Source organism: Tenrec ecaudatus, chromosome 8 (assembly GCF_050624435.1).
Source record: "Tenrec ecaudatus isolate mTenEca1 chromosome 8, mTenEca1.hap1, whole genome shotgun sequence".
Taxonomy (NCBI): domain Eukaryota; kingdom Metazoa; phylum Chordata; class Mammalia; order Afrosoricida; family Tenrecidae; genus Tenrec; species Tenrec ecaudatus.
In genome coordinates, this window is record NC_134537.1 from 80,109,566 (window position 1) to 80,130,156 (window position 20,591).

Consider the following 20,591-nt stretch of genomic DNA (forward strand, 5'->3'; position numbering starts at 1 on the left):
TTTATAAAGCAAGGGTTTGCAGACCGATGCTTGATGTCCCTGGTGGATGAGATACAAATCAGGTGAGCCCTGGGTGGCCCGAGTTCGCTGGCTGAGAAGAGGCTGCTGCAGCACAGGGGTGGCACTCAGAAAGACTTCACAAGCCAAACTCAGTGCCATCAAGTTAGAGATTTTCCATAGATGCCCCATTGGACAGAGTAGAACTGCCTTCTGAGGCTGTCAGTCTTTACAGCAGCAAACTGCCACCTCTTTCTCCTTCAGTTTAGCTCATGGTGAGCTGCCCAGTGCTTATCCAGCTGTGTCAACCTGGTTTCTTTAACAAGGCCAAGGCAGCTGGCTATCAGACAGAAGAAAATTACACCCAAGGAGAGCTCCACATAGCTGTCCCTTGGACTCGTGAGATGAATACTGAGCACCACCTGCATATGAAGAAACCCCTGGGAACAAGCTACCTGAGATGAGCAGGCAGAAATCCCCAGAGCTTACACGGAGCTGAGTAGAAAGACTTCCTAATGCATGTGGCACTGAATAAAACCCTTTGAAAGGGACTGCCACACCAGTGGAATCAAATTACACCTGGACTTCAAGGCTCTAGGGACCCACCTAATGAAGCTGAAAAAGCACGCCTTGAAAAGATCAAATTGTTCCCAAGGAACTTAACGGTCTCCCAGGAGGACTTGAAAGTACTTAAAGGAACATGAAAACCCTCAGGTACCCAACAGTGCAGCATCACAATGTCTGGTATGACATCAAAAGTTTAATGGCTCCACAAAGAAGCAGGAAAATGTGCCGCCGGAGCAGGAGGACAATTTTAAAGAACTGGGCAGATCAGAAAATAAGCCCAAACCTAACAAACCAGCAATGACCTCAGTTAATAATTAAGGGATTCGCTTTGGGAGTTGGATTCAATACATTCTTTTCTATTATTGAAATCAAACGGATTATCTCTGGAAGATCAATTTGGTATCCTGATTGTATTTCCTAACATATCTTTGACTCTTTCCCACATGTATTCCACTTCAGGCTGTAAGAAACAAGACACACTTGGGTTACCTCAAGTAATAAGGAAATATGGAAATGCTAAATGGACCAAAGAGGGGGGAAAAAGTAAAAATAATTGAGCCTGATAGGAAGTGACGAAATGCAGTCAGGCTTCTGAGTGCAGTCAGTCGGGATCCACAGCAGCTCCAGCTCCTTAGCAGGAATGTTGGTGACTATTGCCTTCAATGACCCACCTTTAAATGCCTGGGCGTCCTTCCTCCCTTCATGGTTCCTTCCTCTGGTCCTCCCTTTGTTAATAGAAGTTATCACAAATAGAAGTTATTCAGAGTTTATTCTGTTATCAATTGGCCAATGTTTCTTTTCTTTTTTTTTCTAGGCTGCCATCTTTTAAAAAAATCATCTTATTGGGGGCTTGTACAACACTTATCACAATCCATCCGTCCATCCATTGTGGGGCAATATTTCATCTAATGCCCCACCTTTAAGGAGACCCGGACATTCACTAGCTCAGGGTTTCATCTCACACATTTTTGCTTCTTTGGACAGAATGTCTTCTGGCCTGGATCATTACGATGTGTGCCCACCTGTTTCAAACAAATGGAGCTCTTTACATGAAGATGTTGGGAAGAGGGAAACCATGATATTCCCTTTCTCTGAGTTTTGATCTTAAACCAAGGTTACAAGCTCTCTCCCATCCCTCTCTCACTGGAGGATGTTACGGCTGAAAGCAGAGGCAATGTGAATGGATCCTCGTGAAATCTTACCTGCACCGGATGCCTGCCAAAGCCTATTGTGTTAGACAGGGTTCTCTAGAGAGATAACACCATGGCACAATAAACTATCGCACCTATTCAAGAAAAAGTTGAAATGTTGGGTCCTCTTGTTGAGAACCATTTAAACAGAGAAGATGCGCAGGACTTCTTGCATGGCTGGAATTCGCCTTCTCCAGCTTTTGCCCATTCTGACCGATCCACGTGTTCCTTATAGTATATATTGGGTTTATTTCTCTTTTGCTGTTATTAGGCTTCATGCCTAACACAATGAGCGATGCCCTGACCTGTGCCATTCCCACAATGAGCAGTGGGTTGGACAGTTATGATCCACAGGGTTTTGGTTGGCTGCTTTCAGGACGCAGATCTCGGGACCTGACTTCCTGATTGGTCTTCATCTGGAAGCTCTGCTTAAACCTGCTCAACTTCTTAGCAACACACAAGCCTCCACTGACACGTAAGTGCGGTTGGGTCTGAGGTGAGTTGATGGGGACTCAAACCTGGATCTTCCACATGGAGATGAGAATGCGACCTTAGACCACCAATGCCTCATGAAGGACAATGTGGTCCATGGTTTCCTCTCTCGAATTTGTTGAAATTGTCGCTTCACGGTTGCTTGCTTTATACATTGATATTGAAAAGTCTAATGTCAACCCAATTCCCTGCTGTTGTCCTTGTTGTTTATTATTTTTATATTATTCTTTTTTTGCCTAAAGTGTTTCTCCTTTCTTTTCTTCATTTCTGTCACTTTCTGAATTTTTATTTCATGGTCATTCACATACACCTTGAATCAGAAACATATGTACATAAAATTATTCCCAAATAATTGCTTGAGGATATTTCATTCATTTTGGATTACTGGTTAAGTTGGGTTGTTTGTTTGTTTGTTTGCTTTGGGCTTGGTTTTACAGGTGGGGAGTGCTCAGCGCAAATGCTTTGATTCTCATTCTGTTTTCATCGTACAGCAGTCTGGTGAAGACCACTTCTGTCTGTCCGGCCCATGGACAGGTTATTATGTAGGGGTTGTTTTCGAGATTCATTGTTCAATAGCAACCCCTGCTCTCAGTGCACCACAGCACCCTTTCCTCTTCTTAATGGTAGCTCTGCTTTAGAAGACGTGTAGCTAGAATGCTCCTCAGAAGTGAGGCTGGTCAGGCTTGATCTCAGGTCTTTTGAACATTTTGTTAGGAGAGACCAGTCCCTGGAAAAGGACATCATGCTTGGTATGAGGACGACTGGGAGGGTATGGTAGTTACATAATCTGGTGTCAATTTGAGGATTCAGAATGAAGGGGTGGAGACTAGCCTGTCAATCAGGTAGTAGCTTGATGACCTCATTTGGAGGTGCTAAGGAGATAAATAGCTCACTGGAGAGAGATGCTCTACTGACAAGGCACATGGTGCTATGCTGATATAGCCTGTGCCCTGGGAGTTGGAGACACCTGCCAATGCTGAGATGCTTCTATGGCTTCTACTGGATCCATGAGACTTTGCACTCACTGGCCTGTGATCTTCCTGCATTTAGTGTCATTGCATGTATTTCCTGAGTCTGAAGAGAACTTTATAGATTGGAATCGAACATATGAGCTAATATTGGACTTATGGACTTGAGCTGAACTGGCACGGATGTTTTCTCAATATTCAATTGCTCCTGAATATAAAGCTCTTTATAAAACAAATATGAGTGAATTTGTTTCTCTAGTCTACCCAGACTAACACAAAAGTGATGGGTTGGCTCAGTGGCTGCAACAATGGGCACAAACATAGCAATTGTGAGGATGGTGTAGGACAAGGCAGTAGATCAATCTCTTGTATTAAGAGTTGCTAGCAGTCAGAAGCGACTCTACAACACATAACGACCACTTTTTTTTGAAGTTGAAGGAGAGATTTGTGTTCTTTGATTTTGAGGCAGGGTATCTGTTTTTGTCTTTCAGGGTTATACATTTCCCCTTATTTCTCCTCCGCCCCCCAACCACAGAGTGTCAGAGATTTGGCTCATGGCTGCACCTCAGTACTCATACTAGTAGATCTCATAGCTGTTTTCAACACTATTCACAATTTCCTCCCCTACTGTGCCCCTCAGGAAGCCTTATTCTACCTGTTGTCTCTATAGGTTCATCAATCCTGGGTTTGAAAACAGAAAAACATATAACAAAAATTCAAGAGGACTACTCCCAATGACAAAATATATTAGCAATAAACCTCAATATGAAACACTGCCTTGTGCTCTTGTGGAAACTGTTCATGGATAGTTGTTCAAGAGGTAGTTGTGCCAGTAGAACGCGGGACACTAACTACATGGTTGAAACTCAGGAAAGGTATGCATCCAGGTTGGATCTCTCACCATACTTATCCAATCTGTATGCTGAACAAGTCATCAGAGAAGCTGGTTTACATGAAGAAGAATGTGACATCTGGCTTGAAGGAAGCTTATTAGTGACCTGTGACATGCAGATGATACAATCTTGCTTGCTGCAAATGCGGATGTGAAATGCATGCTGTTGAAGATCAAAGATTGAAGCCTTCAGTATATAAACAGAGAAAAGATTGAGGGTGTTGGGGGTTTAATCTTGCTTAGAGCTACATCACTGCTCATGGAAACAGCAGCCAAGAGATGAAAGGACACATATTGCATTGGATAAATCTTCTGTACAAGATTTTTAAGCTGTTGAAAAGCAAGGATGTGACTTTGAGTATCTGGTCCAAGCCCTGGGATTTTCAATTGTGTCATCTGAATGTGAAAGTTGCACATTGAATAAGAATTGAAAAAGAATCGATGTATAGGCGTTATGGTGCTGGTAAAGAATATTTAGAGCAACAGGGGTCACCACAGCAAACAAAGATGCCTTGGAGACTACTCCTTAAAACTAAGGATGGTGTGTGAGACCTCACCTCATCTGACTTACTTTGGACATGCATCAGGAGCGAAAAGGACATCAGGTTTGGTAAAGTGGAAGGGCAATGACAAAGAGGAAGATGCTTTGACAAGCGGATCCACACAGTGGCTGCAATGATGGGCACAGACATGCCGCTCATGAGGATGCTGCTGGACCAGGCAGGTTTGGTTCTGTCGTACACAGGTCACTATCAGTCGGAACCAATTTGATGGCACCTAAGAACAAGAACAACACTTTATTTGACTAGATTCCTTAGCTAAAGGTGGGTTCATTTTAGATCAGGAATCTAGTCCTTGGCAGTTTCTTTGGTCATGTTCTATTCCATTTCTTTATGTACTGTCACCCGAAATTCACTGGAGAGTCAGTCATTGGTCCAAATATAAATCCTTACTGCCTGAATTAGAACTACCCTGGAGACATTGGAACAAAGGCCCTTTGACTAAAATTCACAAACATCTCTGGGACTCTTATCAGACTCAAATAATTTTGCTAGGTGCTGGTATGGATAGAGAGATGAATATGATATAGGCATAGTTTCAGTGTGTAGATTATAGTGGTAAAAACCAAAACCTTTGTCTTGATAGTATCAAGCTATTTAAAGATGTGCAACATTTTTCTAGAATTAGTTATTTGCGTATGTAACCTATCATGTGTGTATGCATGTGCGCTCAGTGGCAGGGAACTAAAAGAGGACACAACAGTGCAAACTCTTTCCTTCCAATCAGGGTTCCCAAACTCCTTTACACACAATTATTAAGACACTGACAACCCTAATGACGCCTGCTTGCACCTTTCTTTACCTCATTAGACCGGGTCCTCCTTGAGGACAGGATTTATACTTATTTCCAGTAAGCATAATGCGTGACCATCACCACCACCATTTGCTACCATCGAGGTGATTCAAACTTACAGCGACCCCTCAAAACAGACTACAACTGCCTCGTTGGGTTTCCAAAATGGTACATCTTTATGGGAGTAGACAAAATTAATGTGGGCGTTTGCTAAGCGAATAAAGATTTCCCTTACTGCCTTGGACCAGGAAGCCAGCCCACGGGGCTCGTGGCAGCGGGCCGCCATGCCCGCAGCCAGCTCTTCCGGCCCGGCGTCCAATCCCAGCCTCAGGCCGCTCTCGCCCCGCCCACTTTCCCGACGCGCGGCCCAGGAGCCCATCGCGTTTCGTGACGTCACCACGAAGCGCCCCATCGGCGGCGCACCTTGCCGGGTCAGACACCGGCTTCTCGCTCGGCGTTCCTCCCGCAGCGGCGTTGCCACGATCCCAGGCCGACCGGCGCCGAGATGTCGATGCTGGCGGAGCGTGAGTGGGGGACGGGCGACCCGATTTGGGCCCGAGGGTGCCGAGGGCCGGCTGCGCTCCCGGCGGCTGCGCTGGAGTCGCGGGCGCGTAGTCGGGCAGAGGTGGCAGGCACCCGGGGCGGAGGGCCTGGGGAGTCCCGTTCTGCTCGCCCTGCCCCGGACAGTCCCCGGTTCCAGAGAGTCCCCGGAAAGTGCTCAGTATGCTCGTGAGAAAGACTGCGAGCGTGACCTCGGGACGCTAAGTCGGCACCCTGATCTCATGGAGCGAGCCATGTGTTCTAAGGAGAGCTAAGACACGAGCTGGCCGGAGACTCTGCCTCCACGGGTCGTGGGAACTCGGACTTGTTCTTTCGTTTCCCCAGGGCTCGGCGATCTCTGATTTTATTTAAAAAGGAACTTGGGCCAGAAAAGTCTCTTCAGGCATTGAAATCTCATTTTCGAAAATATTGAACTTAGAACAAAGGAGAGTCTCACGGTAGTACAAAAGATGAACACGTTTGGTTTAAAAAGCAAGGGGGTTGCCAAAATCACACAAGAAGTTAGACTTTTCCCGGGGTACAGGGCTAACGAAAAAGTAAGGTTGGAGCGATTTTACCTTGGGTAAGTGAAATTATTAACACTCAAACCTGACGGCTCGTTAAGCGTCTGAATTAACTATAGCAGTGAGGTAATTTTTTGGTCTTAGACGATGAAGGTTGGCGGCAAAGCTTTATCCCAACTTTCAACATTTGTCTAATTCCCACACTGAATGCTACCTTTAGCAACGATTTCTTGCCACCAGATGGCAGCCAAGCTTTGTTCGTGAAAAGCCAGGAAGCTCAATTCAGCATGCACTTGAGAACACTGAACCTAATCCTGCTATTCATAATCAGTTTCTGTGGAGAATATTAAGAACTATTAATTCTATTCCTTATGCTACTGCCATCGAGTTAATTCTGTCAATAGGGATCCCATATGACAGAGTAAAACTGCCCCTGCAATTTCTCAGGCTGTAAACCTTTACAGGAACAGAAAGCTTCATCTTTCTCTTTGGTGGATTTGAATTGCTGACCTTGGGGTTAGCAACTCCACACATAACCTCCCATGCTACCAGGGCTCCTTCTGTTCATCACTAGGTGGACTTAAAAAAAATCACTAAGGGGAGAGATGGGGAAATAGTTTTACAATTATGGAATGGTACACAGGTGTAAGTAGTCATTCAAAACTGCTGGATTTCAAGAGTCTATTTTCATGTCCTTTTCATTATTACTCTAAATTTTGAAATCTCTGTCATGCCAATAGAAAATCTTTTGTTTTGCTTTTAAGGATAATTTGCCAAATTATATTTAAGGCATCCTTGTGATTAGATATTTAGTTGCTCTTTTTTTAGAGATTAAAAAAATAGAAGCATAGAAATCCTCAGGCTCACTTCCATCCCTTCGATGCCCACTCATAGTGACCCTATAGGACTGGCTGGAACTGCCCTGTGGGACTCCCAGACTGTGACTCTTTATTGGGGTAGAGAGCCTCCGCTTTCTCCTGCACAGCTGCTGGTGGTTTCAAACTGCTGACCTCTTGAGCAGCCCAATGCAGAACCCACCACCCATAATCCTTAATTTAACTGTTGTTGGTGGCAGTTCAGTTCATTCGAACTAAAATTGACTTTACTACTTTTTTGAAAGTATATAAAAGGGGCATCATTCTCTGGGTATAATTTGATTCTATATATATTTTTTTAGAGTTAACATTAGACAGTGAATTTTGTTATACTGAAGTATTTCCTTCGTGTTCTTTTGCCATGTGGACTATATTGGGTTGTGTGTGTGTGTGTGGGGGGTATTTTCCCCCCATCACAAGCATGTGCCCAGTTTTCCAATCTAGTGGTTTTCTTTGTTTCTCAAAAACATTATCCTGATTTTTCTAGGATACGGTTATGTCTGAGCCCATGGTTGCAGCCACTATGCCAGTCCATCGCATTGAAGGTCATTCTGTTGTTAGCTGACCCGCTGCAGATCAGAGTGTGATCTCAGTTAACACATGCAAAGTACACAAGATGAGTGCTCGCTTTTAAGGAGCATTCTGCCTGTACTTCGTCCAAGACGGATTGGTTTGCTCTTCTAGCCCATGGTACTTTCAGTACCATAACTCAAAGGCATTAGTTGTTCCTTGGTCTTCCTTAGTCATTGTTCAACTTTCACATGCCTATGAGGCAATTGGAACTACCATGGCTTGAGTCAGGTGACCTTCATCTTCCAAGTGACGTCCTTCCTCTTGAACTTTGTGAAGAGGTCTGTTGCTGCACATTTGCCCAGTGCATCATGGTGTTTGGTTTCTTGACTACTGCATCTGAGAACGTTGATTGTGGATCCAAGTAAGATGAGATCCTTGGCAACTTCAATCTTGTCTCCATTTACCATGATCTTGCCTATTGGTCCAGTTATGAGGATTTTGATTTTTTTCATCTTGCCTATTGGTCCACTTATGAGGATTTTGTTGTTGTTTTTTCCCTTTACATTGAGGTGTAATTCATGCTGCAGGCTCTAGTATTCGATACTCACTAGTAAGTGCTCCAAGTCCTCACTCTCAGGCGAGCAAGGTTGTGTCATTTGCATTTTGCTGGTTGTTACTCAGCCTTCTTCCAGTCCTGATGCCACTTCGCTCAGTGCGGCTTCTCTGAGTACTTGCTCAGCACGTGGATTGAATTCGGTGTGATGAAAGAATACACCCCTGAAGCGCGTCTCTCCTGATGTTAAAGCCACAGTATTTCCTTGGCTTATTCCAAAGACTGCCTCTGGGCCCTTGTGCAGGTTCTGCGTGAGCACAGTCCCCATATATTCTCGTGGATAAGCGAGCTGCTCAGCCCAGTCTCTGTGGTAAAGTCAGGTGCCTCGACTGATATTCGGGTCGGCTTAGACTCGAGTGTATCGGTGTCTGATCTGGAATTCCCATTCTTTTCACTGTTGTCCTTAGTTTGTTAAGATCCATATATACTAATGTTTTTATGTTGCCAATAAAACCCAATTAAACATCTTTCTGATATTCTCTGGTTTCAGTCAAGATCCATCTGACATCAGCAATAATAGCCCTTGTTCCACCCCTTCTTTTGAATCCAGCTTGCAGTTCTGGTAGCTCCCAGTCAATATGTTGCATCTGATTTAGAAATAGCGTCAGCAGAATTTTACTTCTGCGTGGTAATGATGATATTGTTCAGTGATTTCTGCGTTCTCTGGGGTTACTTTTCTTTGAAATGGGTACAAATAATGGATCTCTTCCAGTTGGTTGGCCAGGGAGCTGTCTTCCAATGCTTTACTCTTGTGTTGAAACATTTAACTTGGCATCCTGTCAATTCCTGGAGCCGTGCTTTTCGCCAAGGTCTTCCAGTACAGCTAGGCTCCTTTCTGTGTTTTCCAGTTCTTTTTTTGGTACAGTGACTCCATCCATCTTCTTATGATACTTCCAGCACCATTCAATATCTTTCCCATAGACTTCTAATCACGCCACTCCAGGCTTGAATTCTTTTGGTGTTACAGTGCAGTGGACTACTCAACAGGACCTTGTTTGCTGTGATCTCTATGGAAGCCAGTCACAGGACTTTCTTCCACGGTGCTGCTGCATGGGTTGGAACCACAAACTAAGGTTAACAGTTGAGCACAAACCATTTGTGCCAGCCAGCACCATGGAGTCACCACGGACATGCTTGATTTTCCTAGCAGTGAAGGGCGACAACCTGTAAGAAAGGTTGCCCTCCAGGGAAGCTCATCAGAGACGTGGTGCCAGGGCTTTTATGGGAAGCTAATCACATAGGCAGTCCCTGCTTGTCATGGACCCAAATTGCAAGCGCTCTTGAATGAAAGCATGTGTTTGACACAAACCATCTTGTTTGTACAGACAGGCACAGCATGCCCCTCTTCTTAGCTTGCGAGTGGTGAGGACCCTCCTGAAACCCAAGTGAACAGACCCCAGTCAAGAGCAACCTTGTAAGCTCTGTTAGCGTTTTCCGCACAGAAGTAAGCACCGAGCGGACATCTGAGCACAGGAGCATAGGCCACAGTACGAATGCTAACAGGCATGTAAAAGATGATCCTGTCTCCGCAGACTAGAGGTTGCTTGTTTTCCTTGGGAGATTTTCTGAATCTGAGAATTCCTACAGCACTGGTCAGAGAGTGTTCCAGGGAAACAGAGGTTTGACCAAGTAAGTGTGGGAAACACAGCATGCCTACTTTACACTCTCAGAGGACATGCACATTTGTACAGTAAAGATGCTAAGGCAGTCTTCCAGAAGATTACAGTTTTTAACCCAATGTTACTCTTTTTCATTTGTTGGGCCCTCTCTGCTGCCCCTTCCTCATTTGGGAAAAACTGCTCGTGCCACATTAGTTAGAGAAAATTACCTTTTTCCCTCGGAAGAGAAATTGACCTCAGATAGCCAATCTCTTGTGTGGTAAGCAATTTAGCCTATTATATATAAATGCATAGCCTAAACTGTGTGCAGTTCTTACTGTACAGGGCAGTTCAAGCATGCTCACAAATATAATCTTCAAAGATTGCTGCTCACATTGCTCTATGGAGACATGAACTCTGGACACAGACCAATAACCAGCCTCACATAGTACATTGGCTTATAAGGTTTAATGTAGGCAGCGTAGTGGCCTATAAGTGGGGCTGCTAACGAGCAGTTTGAAACACTAGCAACTACTCGGGGGGAAGATGAGGCTTTCTACTCCCATTGGAGTTATAGTCGAGGGTCCAGGAAGGGGAAGAATGTTTGGATACTGATTGTGCTAGCAGTTGTGCAATACTGCTTGGTGTGATTGAACTATGGAATGATATGATATTAACCCCAATTAATAATATAAAAATTACAGTCTGAGACACTCACAGGGGCAGTTCTGTCCTATCCTACAGGGTTGCCAGAAGTCAAAATTGACTTGATGACAGTTCGTTTGAGAGTAGGTATGACATATGTATATTTGTCTGAATTTCATATTTGAAGGCTCCACTGCTGATGAAATACTTGTTCATTTGTAGGTCGGCGGAAACAGAGGTGGGCACTGGATCCAAGAAACACAGCATGGAGTAATGATGATTCCAAGTTTGGCCAGAAGATGTTAGAGAAGATGGGTTGGTCTAAAGGAAAGGTATTTTGAAGAAAAGCAAAAACACCTGAGCCGTGCAAATAGATTATAAATCAGGATAATTTATCAGGAGAAATTTATGTTTTAGATCAGTCAATGATTTTAGACAAAACGTTACAGTGTTGTGGCCTTGTGATAGTGACACTAGAATTGAACATAAATGTCAACTGTGTTTAGCAGTTACTGTGCTATGACTTGCTGAAGAAAGGTATTTGCTGAGTACAAGGTGTTGATTTTGCAACATTCTATCATGCGATCTCCGGCTTCATTTCTCTCACCAAGACCATGTTTTCCACCTGCTAATCCTTCCTTTTATTTCCAGCTTCTGCATTCTAGTCCCCAATAATTAACAATGCATCTCGATTGCATGTTTGATCAATTTCTACCTAAGTCGTCTGTAGAATTAATCAATTTCTTCTTCCTTAGCTTTTGTGGTTGGTGTATAAATTTGAATAATAGTTGCATTGTTTGGATTTCCTGGAAGTCATATAGATATAATCCTATCACAAATAGCATTGTAATTCAGGATTGGTTTTAGCAAGATCCTTCCTGACAGTGAACGCCACACCCTTTCTCTTGATTGTTGTTATTCCCGGCATAAATCATGTGATTTTCTGATTCAGAATGGTCAGTATCAGTCCAGTTCAGCTAATACCTAGGATATCAATCTCCATGCGACCGTGCACATGGACATCTCTAGATGGAATACACAGAAGTCAGGTGGACATACCTGTGGGAAAAACAATGGAGAAGCTCAGTATCAGCAGCCAAAAATAGACCAGGCACCGACTGTGGAACAGACCATCCATTACTCATGTAAGTTCAGAGTAAAGCTAAAGAAAAGTAAAACACGTCCACAAGAGTCAACCTGTGACTGAGTGTACCCTCCTGAGTTTTGAGAGCATCTCAGGAACAGATGTGACACATTGAACACTGATGACAGAAGGCCTCATGCGCTGTGGGGGGACATGAAGGCCACCATTCATGAGGCAACCAAAAGGTCATGAGAAAGACCAAATCAAAACGAAAAGAACAAAGCGAATGTCAGAGGAAACTTGCCCTTAACTGCGGAGTAGCTAAAGCAGATGGCAGAAAAGATGAAGTCAAGCAGCCGAGTAGAAAATTTCAAAGGGCAGCCGCGAAGACAAATCCCGATTATGATGAAATGTGCAAGGACCTAGATTAAAAACCAATAGAGCAAAACCTATCTGAAGCTGAAAAAACCCAAGGAAAAATTCAAGCCTCGAGTTTCAATCTTGAAAGGTTCTGTACGTAAATATTGGCTGATGCAGGAAGCATCAAGAGAAGCTAGAAAGAATACACACAGTCATTGCACTAAAACGAATTAGTCAACACTTTACTATTTCAGACGTAGCATATGAGCAAGAACCAATGGCACGGAAGGAAGAAGTTCAAACCACGCTGCATTAGCCCAAAACAAGGCTTCAGGAATTGATGGGATACCCGTTGAAATGTTTCAGCAAGCTGGAAAGCATTCACTCATCTATGTCAGGAAATTTGGAAGACAACTACTTAGCCAGCTGACTGGAAGCGAACATATTTGTGCCCATTCCAAAGAAAGATGACTCAACAGAATGCTCAAACTGCTGGGTGATATTGCTATCACATGCAGATACAATCTTAAGATCATCCAACAGTAGTTGCAGCAGTATATTGACAGGGAACTGTCAGGTGGATCTTGGCTCAAGGCAGAGAATAGCAGAAAGATGCTTACTTGTGTTATATTGACTATGTACAGGCATTTGACCATGTGGACCATAGTAAACTGGATAACCTTGGGAAGAATGGGCATTCCAGACACTTCCTTGTAATTCACTCAGAACTTGAACATGGATCAGGAGGCGGTTGTGCAGACAGAAGGGATAATTGTATGGTTTAAAATCAGAGAAGGTGTACATCGGTTGTAACCTCTCACCATACTTGTTCAGTCTGTGGGCTGAGCAGTCCATCAGGAACTGGATCATATGAAGAAGGGGACAGCATCAGGATTGGAGGAAGGCTTATTAACAACCTGTGATATGCAGATGACCACCTTGCTGGCTGAAAGAGGAGGACTTGAAGCACTTCTTGTGGAAGATCAAGGATTGTAGTAGCCTGCAGTATAGATTATGACTCAGTGTGAACGAGCCACAAATCCTCACAACTGGACCAATAGATAGCATCATGATAAATGGAGGAAAGGTTGAAGTTGTCGAGGATTTTCTCTTGCTTAGATCTCCGATCAGTGTTCATGGAAGCAGCAGTCAGAGATCAAAGGACCTGTTGCATTGGGTAAATCTGCTGCACAAGCTTTCTTAGAGTACTGAAGAGCAAGGGTGCTATTTTGAGGTGTAAGGTAGGATGTCTAACCCAGGCCATAGTATTCTCCATTGTCTCATTTGCATGTGAACGTTGGACGTTGAAAAAGGAAGACAGTAAAAGAATTGATGCATTTGAATTGTGCTGGAGAAGAATGCTGAAAGGACTATGGACTGCTAAAAGGACAAACTGATTTGTTTTGGAAGAATTAAGGCCAGGGTGCTCTTTAGAGGCAAGGATGGCAAGACTTCATCTTACATACCGTGGTAGTTACATAACTTCATGTCAGCCTAAAGATACATGAAAGTTTAGGGGTGGAGTTTGGCCTGTCAATCAGGTTACAGCCTGATGACCTCACTTGAATCTGCGACTGAGATATATAGCTCTTGGGAAGCTGGTTTGTGTCTCTCTCTCTGTCTCTCTCTCTCTCTCTCTCTCCTTGCTTGCCATCCTGAGAGCTGCTGGATCCCTGCAATATTTTCTGCCTGCACACCTCAGATCCACGTACTCTGCACCCACCGACTGACCTGTGATCTTTCTGCATCATTGCATGTGGCTCTGTGAGTCTGCAATGGGACTTATGAATGAGTCAGACTTAAGGACTTGAGTTGGACTGGGCTGGTGGGATGTTTTGTTGTTATAGAAATTTCTTGATATAAAACTCTTTCTTACACATACACGTGTGTCACTGGCATAACATACATTAGGCATTTTGTTAGGAGAGACCAGTCCCTGGAGAAGGACATCTTGTCTGATACAGTGTAATAGCAGCAAAAAAGAGGAAGGCGCTCAATGAGATGGATTGACACAGTGGCTGTATCAGCAGGCTCAGGCATAGGATCTGTTGTGAGGATGGCACAGGACCTGGCAGTGTTTGGTTCTGTCGTGCCTAGGATTAGTGTGGGACTCAATGGCCTCTAACAACTGCCAGGACTGGGGTAGTTCATATATGGTGCATTCAGTTTGTTAGCTGTGGAAGCCTGCTTTACCATCAGTGTGGTTATAAAGTGTGTTTATATTGCTGTGTGAGACCAGGTTTCTAGAGAAACAAATCCAGTGGTAACTCATACATGTGTAAGAAAGCGCCTAATATCAAGAAAGCTTCCCAACTCAAGTCCGTACATCCAGTACTAGTCTGTACGTCCCTCTTCAGACTCCCAGAGCCGCATGCAGTGATGTGGCCTTATCTGCACAGAATGCAGGGGGATCACAGGCCCGTGGGTGCAGTCATGTGGAACCCAGGTCAGTGGAAACGTGGCTGGGCTCTGGCAGCTCTAGCCGGCCAGCAGGAAGGGGAAGGCAGAGAGGGCGGTTCCCGGGGCCTTCCTTAGGAGAAGGCCACGCCCCCTGGGAGCAACAAGCCGGTGGTGAGCTGTTTGACGAGTTGAGTGCCACCCCTACACTTCTGTAGATCTTCAAGTTGACATGAAATTATGTAGCTATGTGCATGAAATTATGTAACTAAGAGTAATATTTTCTTTTGCATTATAGTTTAATCTACATGTTTCTCCCTTTTCTCACTTTCCATTATTTCCTGATTCTAGTAGGGCTTCTACACATATCTCTGCATTTCCCAAACCCCAGACTCCCTGCCATCAAGTGGATTCTGACTCACGGTGATCCTGTAGGACAGGGCAGTACTACCCCTAGGAGTTTGAGAGTCGCTCTCTAGAGGAGTAGAAAGCATCATTCTCTCCTGTGGGGCGGCTGGCGGTTTCAAGCTTTTACTTAGCAGCCTAATGTGTAACCTCTGCGCCCCCAGAATACTTATCGTCGACTTTAGGGCTCTCGTTTGAGCTGAGTGTTGCAACCCACCAGCCCCTCCGAGGGAGAAGGTGACACTGCCTGCTCCTACAAAGATGTACAGTCTTGGAAGCCCTCGAGTTGGCATTGACTCGATGACCCTGGGCTTGGTTCTGGTTTGGCTTCCACAACAGTACCATCTCCCCTGCTTTCCTCTTCATACCTGTCAGGGAACTTGGACATCTGCTGCCGGTGCTTCCCCTCCAGCGTTTCAGCATTGGAGCCTCTGACTTCAGCCCCAGGCACTTGCACTGTGCTCTGCTTGCTCACAGCTTCCTTTCCATGGATTTGAACTGTCATCGCAAGTCTGATAACTCTTAGTTTTCTGTGTCTAGTCTGATTTATAAATTCAGCAGCCTACTTATGTTTTCATCGATCAAAAGGGCCCTTGGCAGCATAGCAGTTACAAGTTAAGCTGCTAACTGCAAGGTCAGCAGTTGGAAACCACCAGCCACTTCTTGGGAGAAAGACAGAACTGTTCTCCCCTATAAAGGCACGGTCTTGGAAACTCACAGGGGAGGTTCTCCCCTGTCCTATAGGGTCACTCTGAGTCAGCATCAGTGGGAGTTTCAGCTATCTCAAGAATGTCATTTTTATTACAAAATTCTTCATCCTCCCAACTCTGTTCTTTCCTAGTACTAAGCAGTGGCTCCCTGTCTACTCACTTACTCAAGCCAGAAGCCTAGGAGTCATGGGGCGTTCTTCCTCCGCTCTTTCTTCCCCCGTCCTGGAAGTCAGTCCTCTCTGGGGCATAGCGCCATCCAGCCACCGTCATCGCTTGCCACAACCACAGCAAAGCTTCTGTGCTTTCCTGCTTTGTTTCCTTCTGCCCTCCTTTGGTCACTTGCCAGATCAATATCATTACCTAACTTAAAAGTTCACTAGGTTCCTAATATTGATTCAGTGACATTCAGTTGCTGCCGCAACTTGCTGCCGGGCCCTGTGAGGTCTCACCCCTTTCATTCTGATGTCTCTGCACTCACCCTGCTGCAGCCACCCTGGTGTCTTTGGGTTCTGCAGTACTCCACCCCAGGGTCTTTGTACTTGCCATCCCCTTTACCAGGAACTCCTTGTTACTGGGTGCTAATAGATGCAGGCGACTAAGCAGACACCCCCCTGCGATAGTTAGGGTGTTGTACCAACCTGGCACCTGTAAGAAGACAGGGGTGAGATCCAACCTGCCTATCAGTTACAGCCTGGTGCTGTCTCCTTGGGGGTGTGTGGCCTTATTTCTATAAGGAGGGTCCAGGGATCCTCCCCCCCTCTCTGCCACTGACCCAGAGAGCTGCTGGAGGCCTGCCATGTTCCCACCAATCTTATATCCACACAACTCTGCACCAGTGCATGTGGACGCGTGAGTCTGAAGAGAGACTAATGGACTCGTATTGGACTTAGAGACTTGAGTTGGACTGCATTGGGACGCTTTCTTGATAGATAATTACTTTATACAATGCTCTTTCTAAAGCATATATGAGGGTCACTGGATTTGTTTCTCTAGTCACCCAGGCCTAACAATAAAACAGAAAAACCTCAATTAAATAGAAAAGAGAAAATATTAAAAACTGGAACAAATATAAAATGGGTCAAAAGGGAAATCACATGCTGGGGTGCTACATTTTAACGTAGCTACCTGCAATAATCCTCTTCCCAGTGTCCCTGACAGGGAGAGTGCTCTCATCCCCGGGACATGGTCAGGTGGGATTCCTACTCGTTACGCCGCTGATGGATTTCTGATCGTTTCATGGCCGTCCTCTTTGCATCTGAACATCTGAAAGAGACATATTCACCTTAGAGTTTGTTTAGGCCTTAAATTTTTTGAAAAAAAGAGTCTCTGGCTGTCTCCATAAAATAATTTTACGAAACACTAAGAGAGAGCAAAGGGAGATGTGTTGGGCCAGGAGCAGGGGCTTTTGTTTTTTGGGTCTCTGTTTGTCAGATTTGACTCTAGAGGGCGACATAGTACCTGACTCCTCAATGAATAGCTGCGTCCTTGACGAAGAGGCTGATTTTATTTGTGCTTCATTTTCACAGGGCTTGGGAGCTCAGGAGCAAGGAGCCACGGATCATATTAAGGTTCAAGTGAAAAATAACACCCTGGGGCTTGGAGCGACAATCAGTAATGAAGTGAGCAACAGCCTGTCTTCCGGATGGTTCCATTGCGTAATTGCCTTCAGATTTGTAAACCTAAAAGCGATAATCAGATCCAGTTGATTAATTTTTAATTATCCAAATGTTTAGTGGCCGTGTTTAGAAAAAGCAAAAGTCCCCTTAATTAGCAGGTTCATGTAACAGGTTTTGCGCTTTGCTCTATTGTCCTTATGGGATCCTTTGTTTGCTAATGGATTGCAAACATTGCAGTGCGAAACACTGAAAAAGTGATTTTTGTTTTTATGTTAGCACTCATTCTTGGATAGAGCCTTGTTTCCTGTGCGTGTAGTACAGTGTTAGCTTACGTTACTAAAAGCCGGAGGCCTGTAGTTTCAGAAACACAGCATGAAGATCACATCCTGTGTCTGTTTCTAAACCTACTCACATTTCCTCTTCAATATGATGCCCTCGTGAAAAGAAAATGGCCCACCGTAGGTATCATTTTCAGCAATTTTGTTCAGCGTAACGCCTTTGAAACCGAAGGTTTGTTCTTAAATTTGTGGCCCAGAGAATGTGGTAAAACATCTATATAACTAGCTCAGGTAAGCTGAAGTAATTTGATCAGTTCAGTAGCTCTGAGTGTTACAGATTGGAACAGCTCAGTGTTCCTGGAGTAAGAGCTAGGTTTTGTGTTGTTAAGAGAACATAACGTCCACTTTGAATGTACTTACTAAGACAGATAATACTTTCTGACGAGAAACACCACCCAGCGACCTTATTGATGTAATTAGCCTAACACACATTATTGAGAAATCATATATGATGCCAACTCCTCCTTAGAAATTCTGGTTTGGGTTGATTTCTTGCCTCGGAGATGGCTCCTTAAAAATCTAGTTCTCCCTGTTCTAATGAACTTATTGTCCAACTTTAGCTTTACACTTTGCAGTTAGGTGTTGATGGATGCAGGGGAAATGGTGGCGCCATTGCAAGCAAATACAGTGAGAAGAATACATTAAACTTTAATGAGCAAAGAAAAACCCATAAAATAAGCTTGTTGCCGTTCAGTGGATTGTGACCCAGAGCACTGGAGAACACCCCCTGTCCCCTCACTGCTCATGTCCTTTGAATGGTCATACTTTGCACAAAGAATACATGTAGGTGGTTTTGAAAAACTATATAACCCTGAATATAATAATTCACTACATGTCTGTGTATATTGTATGCAGGTGCATTCTTAATACAAGTGTGTTATATTTAAAATATGCTACTGAATTTCCCCTAGTCAAAAACTAGTAAGTTTGCTTTATGTTACTATTTTGTGTAACCTATTGGTTATTGGACTGTAATTAACCATTGATAGGTTATTAGCATTGGGAATCAGGATTCAAGCTCCAAGAAGCCCTTTTTAATATTCATATAGATAAATTCCATTTCAAACTTACTTTATTTTTCTATTCAAATTTATAAAGTAATTTTCATTATTAAAGGCTTAGAGTATTATCTTAAGTGACTGCATTTCCTTGCCTCTAAAACAGACCGCCTTTCAGTCAGGGTACATAACTAGACTTGCCTGTGATCCTTCACGTTTCAGGACAACTGGATTGCTCATCAAGATGACTTTAACCAGCTTCTGGCGGAACTAAGCACGTGTCATGGCCAAGAAGCAGCAGGTAGGCACGACCTTTGCCTTTGTTGTACGCTCAATTAATAGAAATGGGACACTTCAATTTGAAGTCTTTTTTATGAATGCTCAAACCAACTCAATTCAGACTCTGTTTTTTCTCCAACAGTTTTATTGGCACTTAATTTATATATCGTATAATCAAATCCCTCAATCTAGTTGTCTCTTATCGGTTCATCTATCCTGGGTTTCATATACTGGAAAACAGAAAAACTCATAATAAAGATTTAAGAAGACTACCCATAATGACTAATCACAACAGAGATAAACCCTAATTTGAAAAAACAAAAAAACACAGAAAATATTTAAAACTAGATCAAGCCCCAAGTGTCTCATAGGGGAGATAAAATGCAAAGTTTTAACTGTTCAAATCAGATGTATTGTCGTAATCTACTGTAGTCATCTCTCCAATGCTCTCTGTCTGGTAACCAGGTTAACCCTATCCCATCCCTCAATTATACTCAGAGGGAAATCACTGGAGGCTTATTCCCTGTGTAGATCCTGCCGATGTAGTTTGGGCTTGAACTGTTACCCATCGCCTTCTGCACATCAGGATCTCACTATTTGGGCTTTGATGCTCTTCCCTCCTTTAGCTTTGCATTATATAATTTACAGTCCTTGGGTCACGGACATAGGTGTGCTTCTTCCTTATGGACTCATGTCCACGTAGCGGGCTGCTTATCTGGACGCGAGCCTGTAAGAGCCCCAGATGCTATTCTCTCTGGTAGTCAGACACCATCTAATTTCTTTACCACACTTACCATATCACCCATGTTTCCATGTTTTCTCCATGAGGGTGAGCATCGAGCAGGCCATGTTGTAAGGACTGATTATTCTTAGATTGGAGCTAGGATTAAGTTTGAGCCCAAAATCCATTCCTGAATCTATGTTTTTATCTGCTGTGGCTCATCTTAGAGATACCCTTGTTAATTTGTGATAGAGAATCTTATTGATCATCTCCCTGAAGCATAAGGACCTTCTGGTTATAGTGTCATTGATTAGCCCATGATACTAATTTATTTTATAATCATTTTATTGGGGGCTCATACAACTCTTATCACAATCCATACATACATCAATTGTGTAAAGCACATTTGTACATTCATTGCCCTCATCATTCTCAAAACATTTGCTCTCCACTTAAGGGCCTGCCATCAGCTCCTCATTTTTCCCTCTCCCTCCCCGCTTCCTCCTCCCTCATGAACCCTTGATTATTTATAAATTATTATTTTGTGATATCTTACACTGCCCGACATCTCTCTGCACCCACTTTTCTGTTGTCTGTCCCCCAGCAGGGAGGTTATGTGTAGATCCTTATAATCAGTTCCCCCTTTCCACTCCACCCTCTCGTTATGGTCCTAAAGGGATCATCCCTGTGTTTCCAGTTCCTATCTGTTCAGGGTATATCCTCTGGTCTAGAATTGGGATCATGATGGTAGGGAGGAAGCATTTAGAAACTAGAGGAAAGTTATATGTTACATCATTGCTACATCTCACCCTGACTGGCTGGTCTCCTCCCCGAGACCCTTCCATAAGGGGATGTCCAGTGGCCTACAAATGGGCTTTGGGTCTTCAGTGATCGTATCAGGGAGGTGAGCACACAA

At 43.9% G+C, this 20,591-nt stretch overlaps 1 protein-coding gene across 1 annotated transcript in view; it reads left to right on the forward strand.

Annotated features, from left to right (window-relative positions):
- The first annotated feature begins 5,857 nt into the window (after positions 1-5,857).
- PINX1 (PIN2 (TERF1) interacting telomerase inhibitor 1) overlaps positions 5,858-20,591 on the forward strand; it is a 109,299-nt gene continuing 94,565 nt past the window's right edge. The window contains exons 1-4 of the mRNA XM_075556440.1: positions 5,858-5,983; positions 10,990-11,099; positions 17,250-17,342; positions 18,898-18,976. Of these exons, the coding sequence (XP_075412555.1) occupies positions 5,965-5,983; positions 10,990-11,099; positions 17,250-17,342; positions 18,898-18,976 (301 nt within the window). The 5' untranslated portion in view covers positions 5,858-5,964. The remainder of the gene's footprint in view (positions 5,984-10,989; positions 11,100-17,249; positions 17,343-18,897; positions 18,977-20,591) is intronic.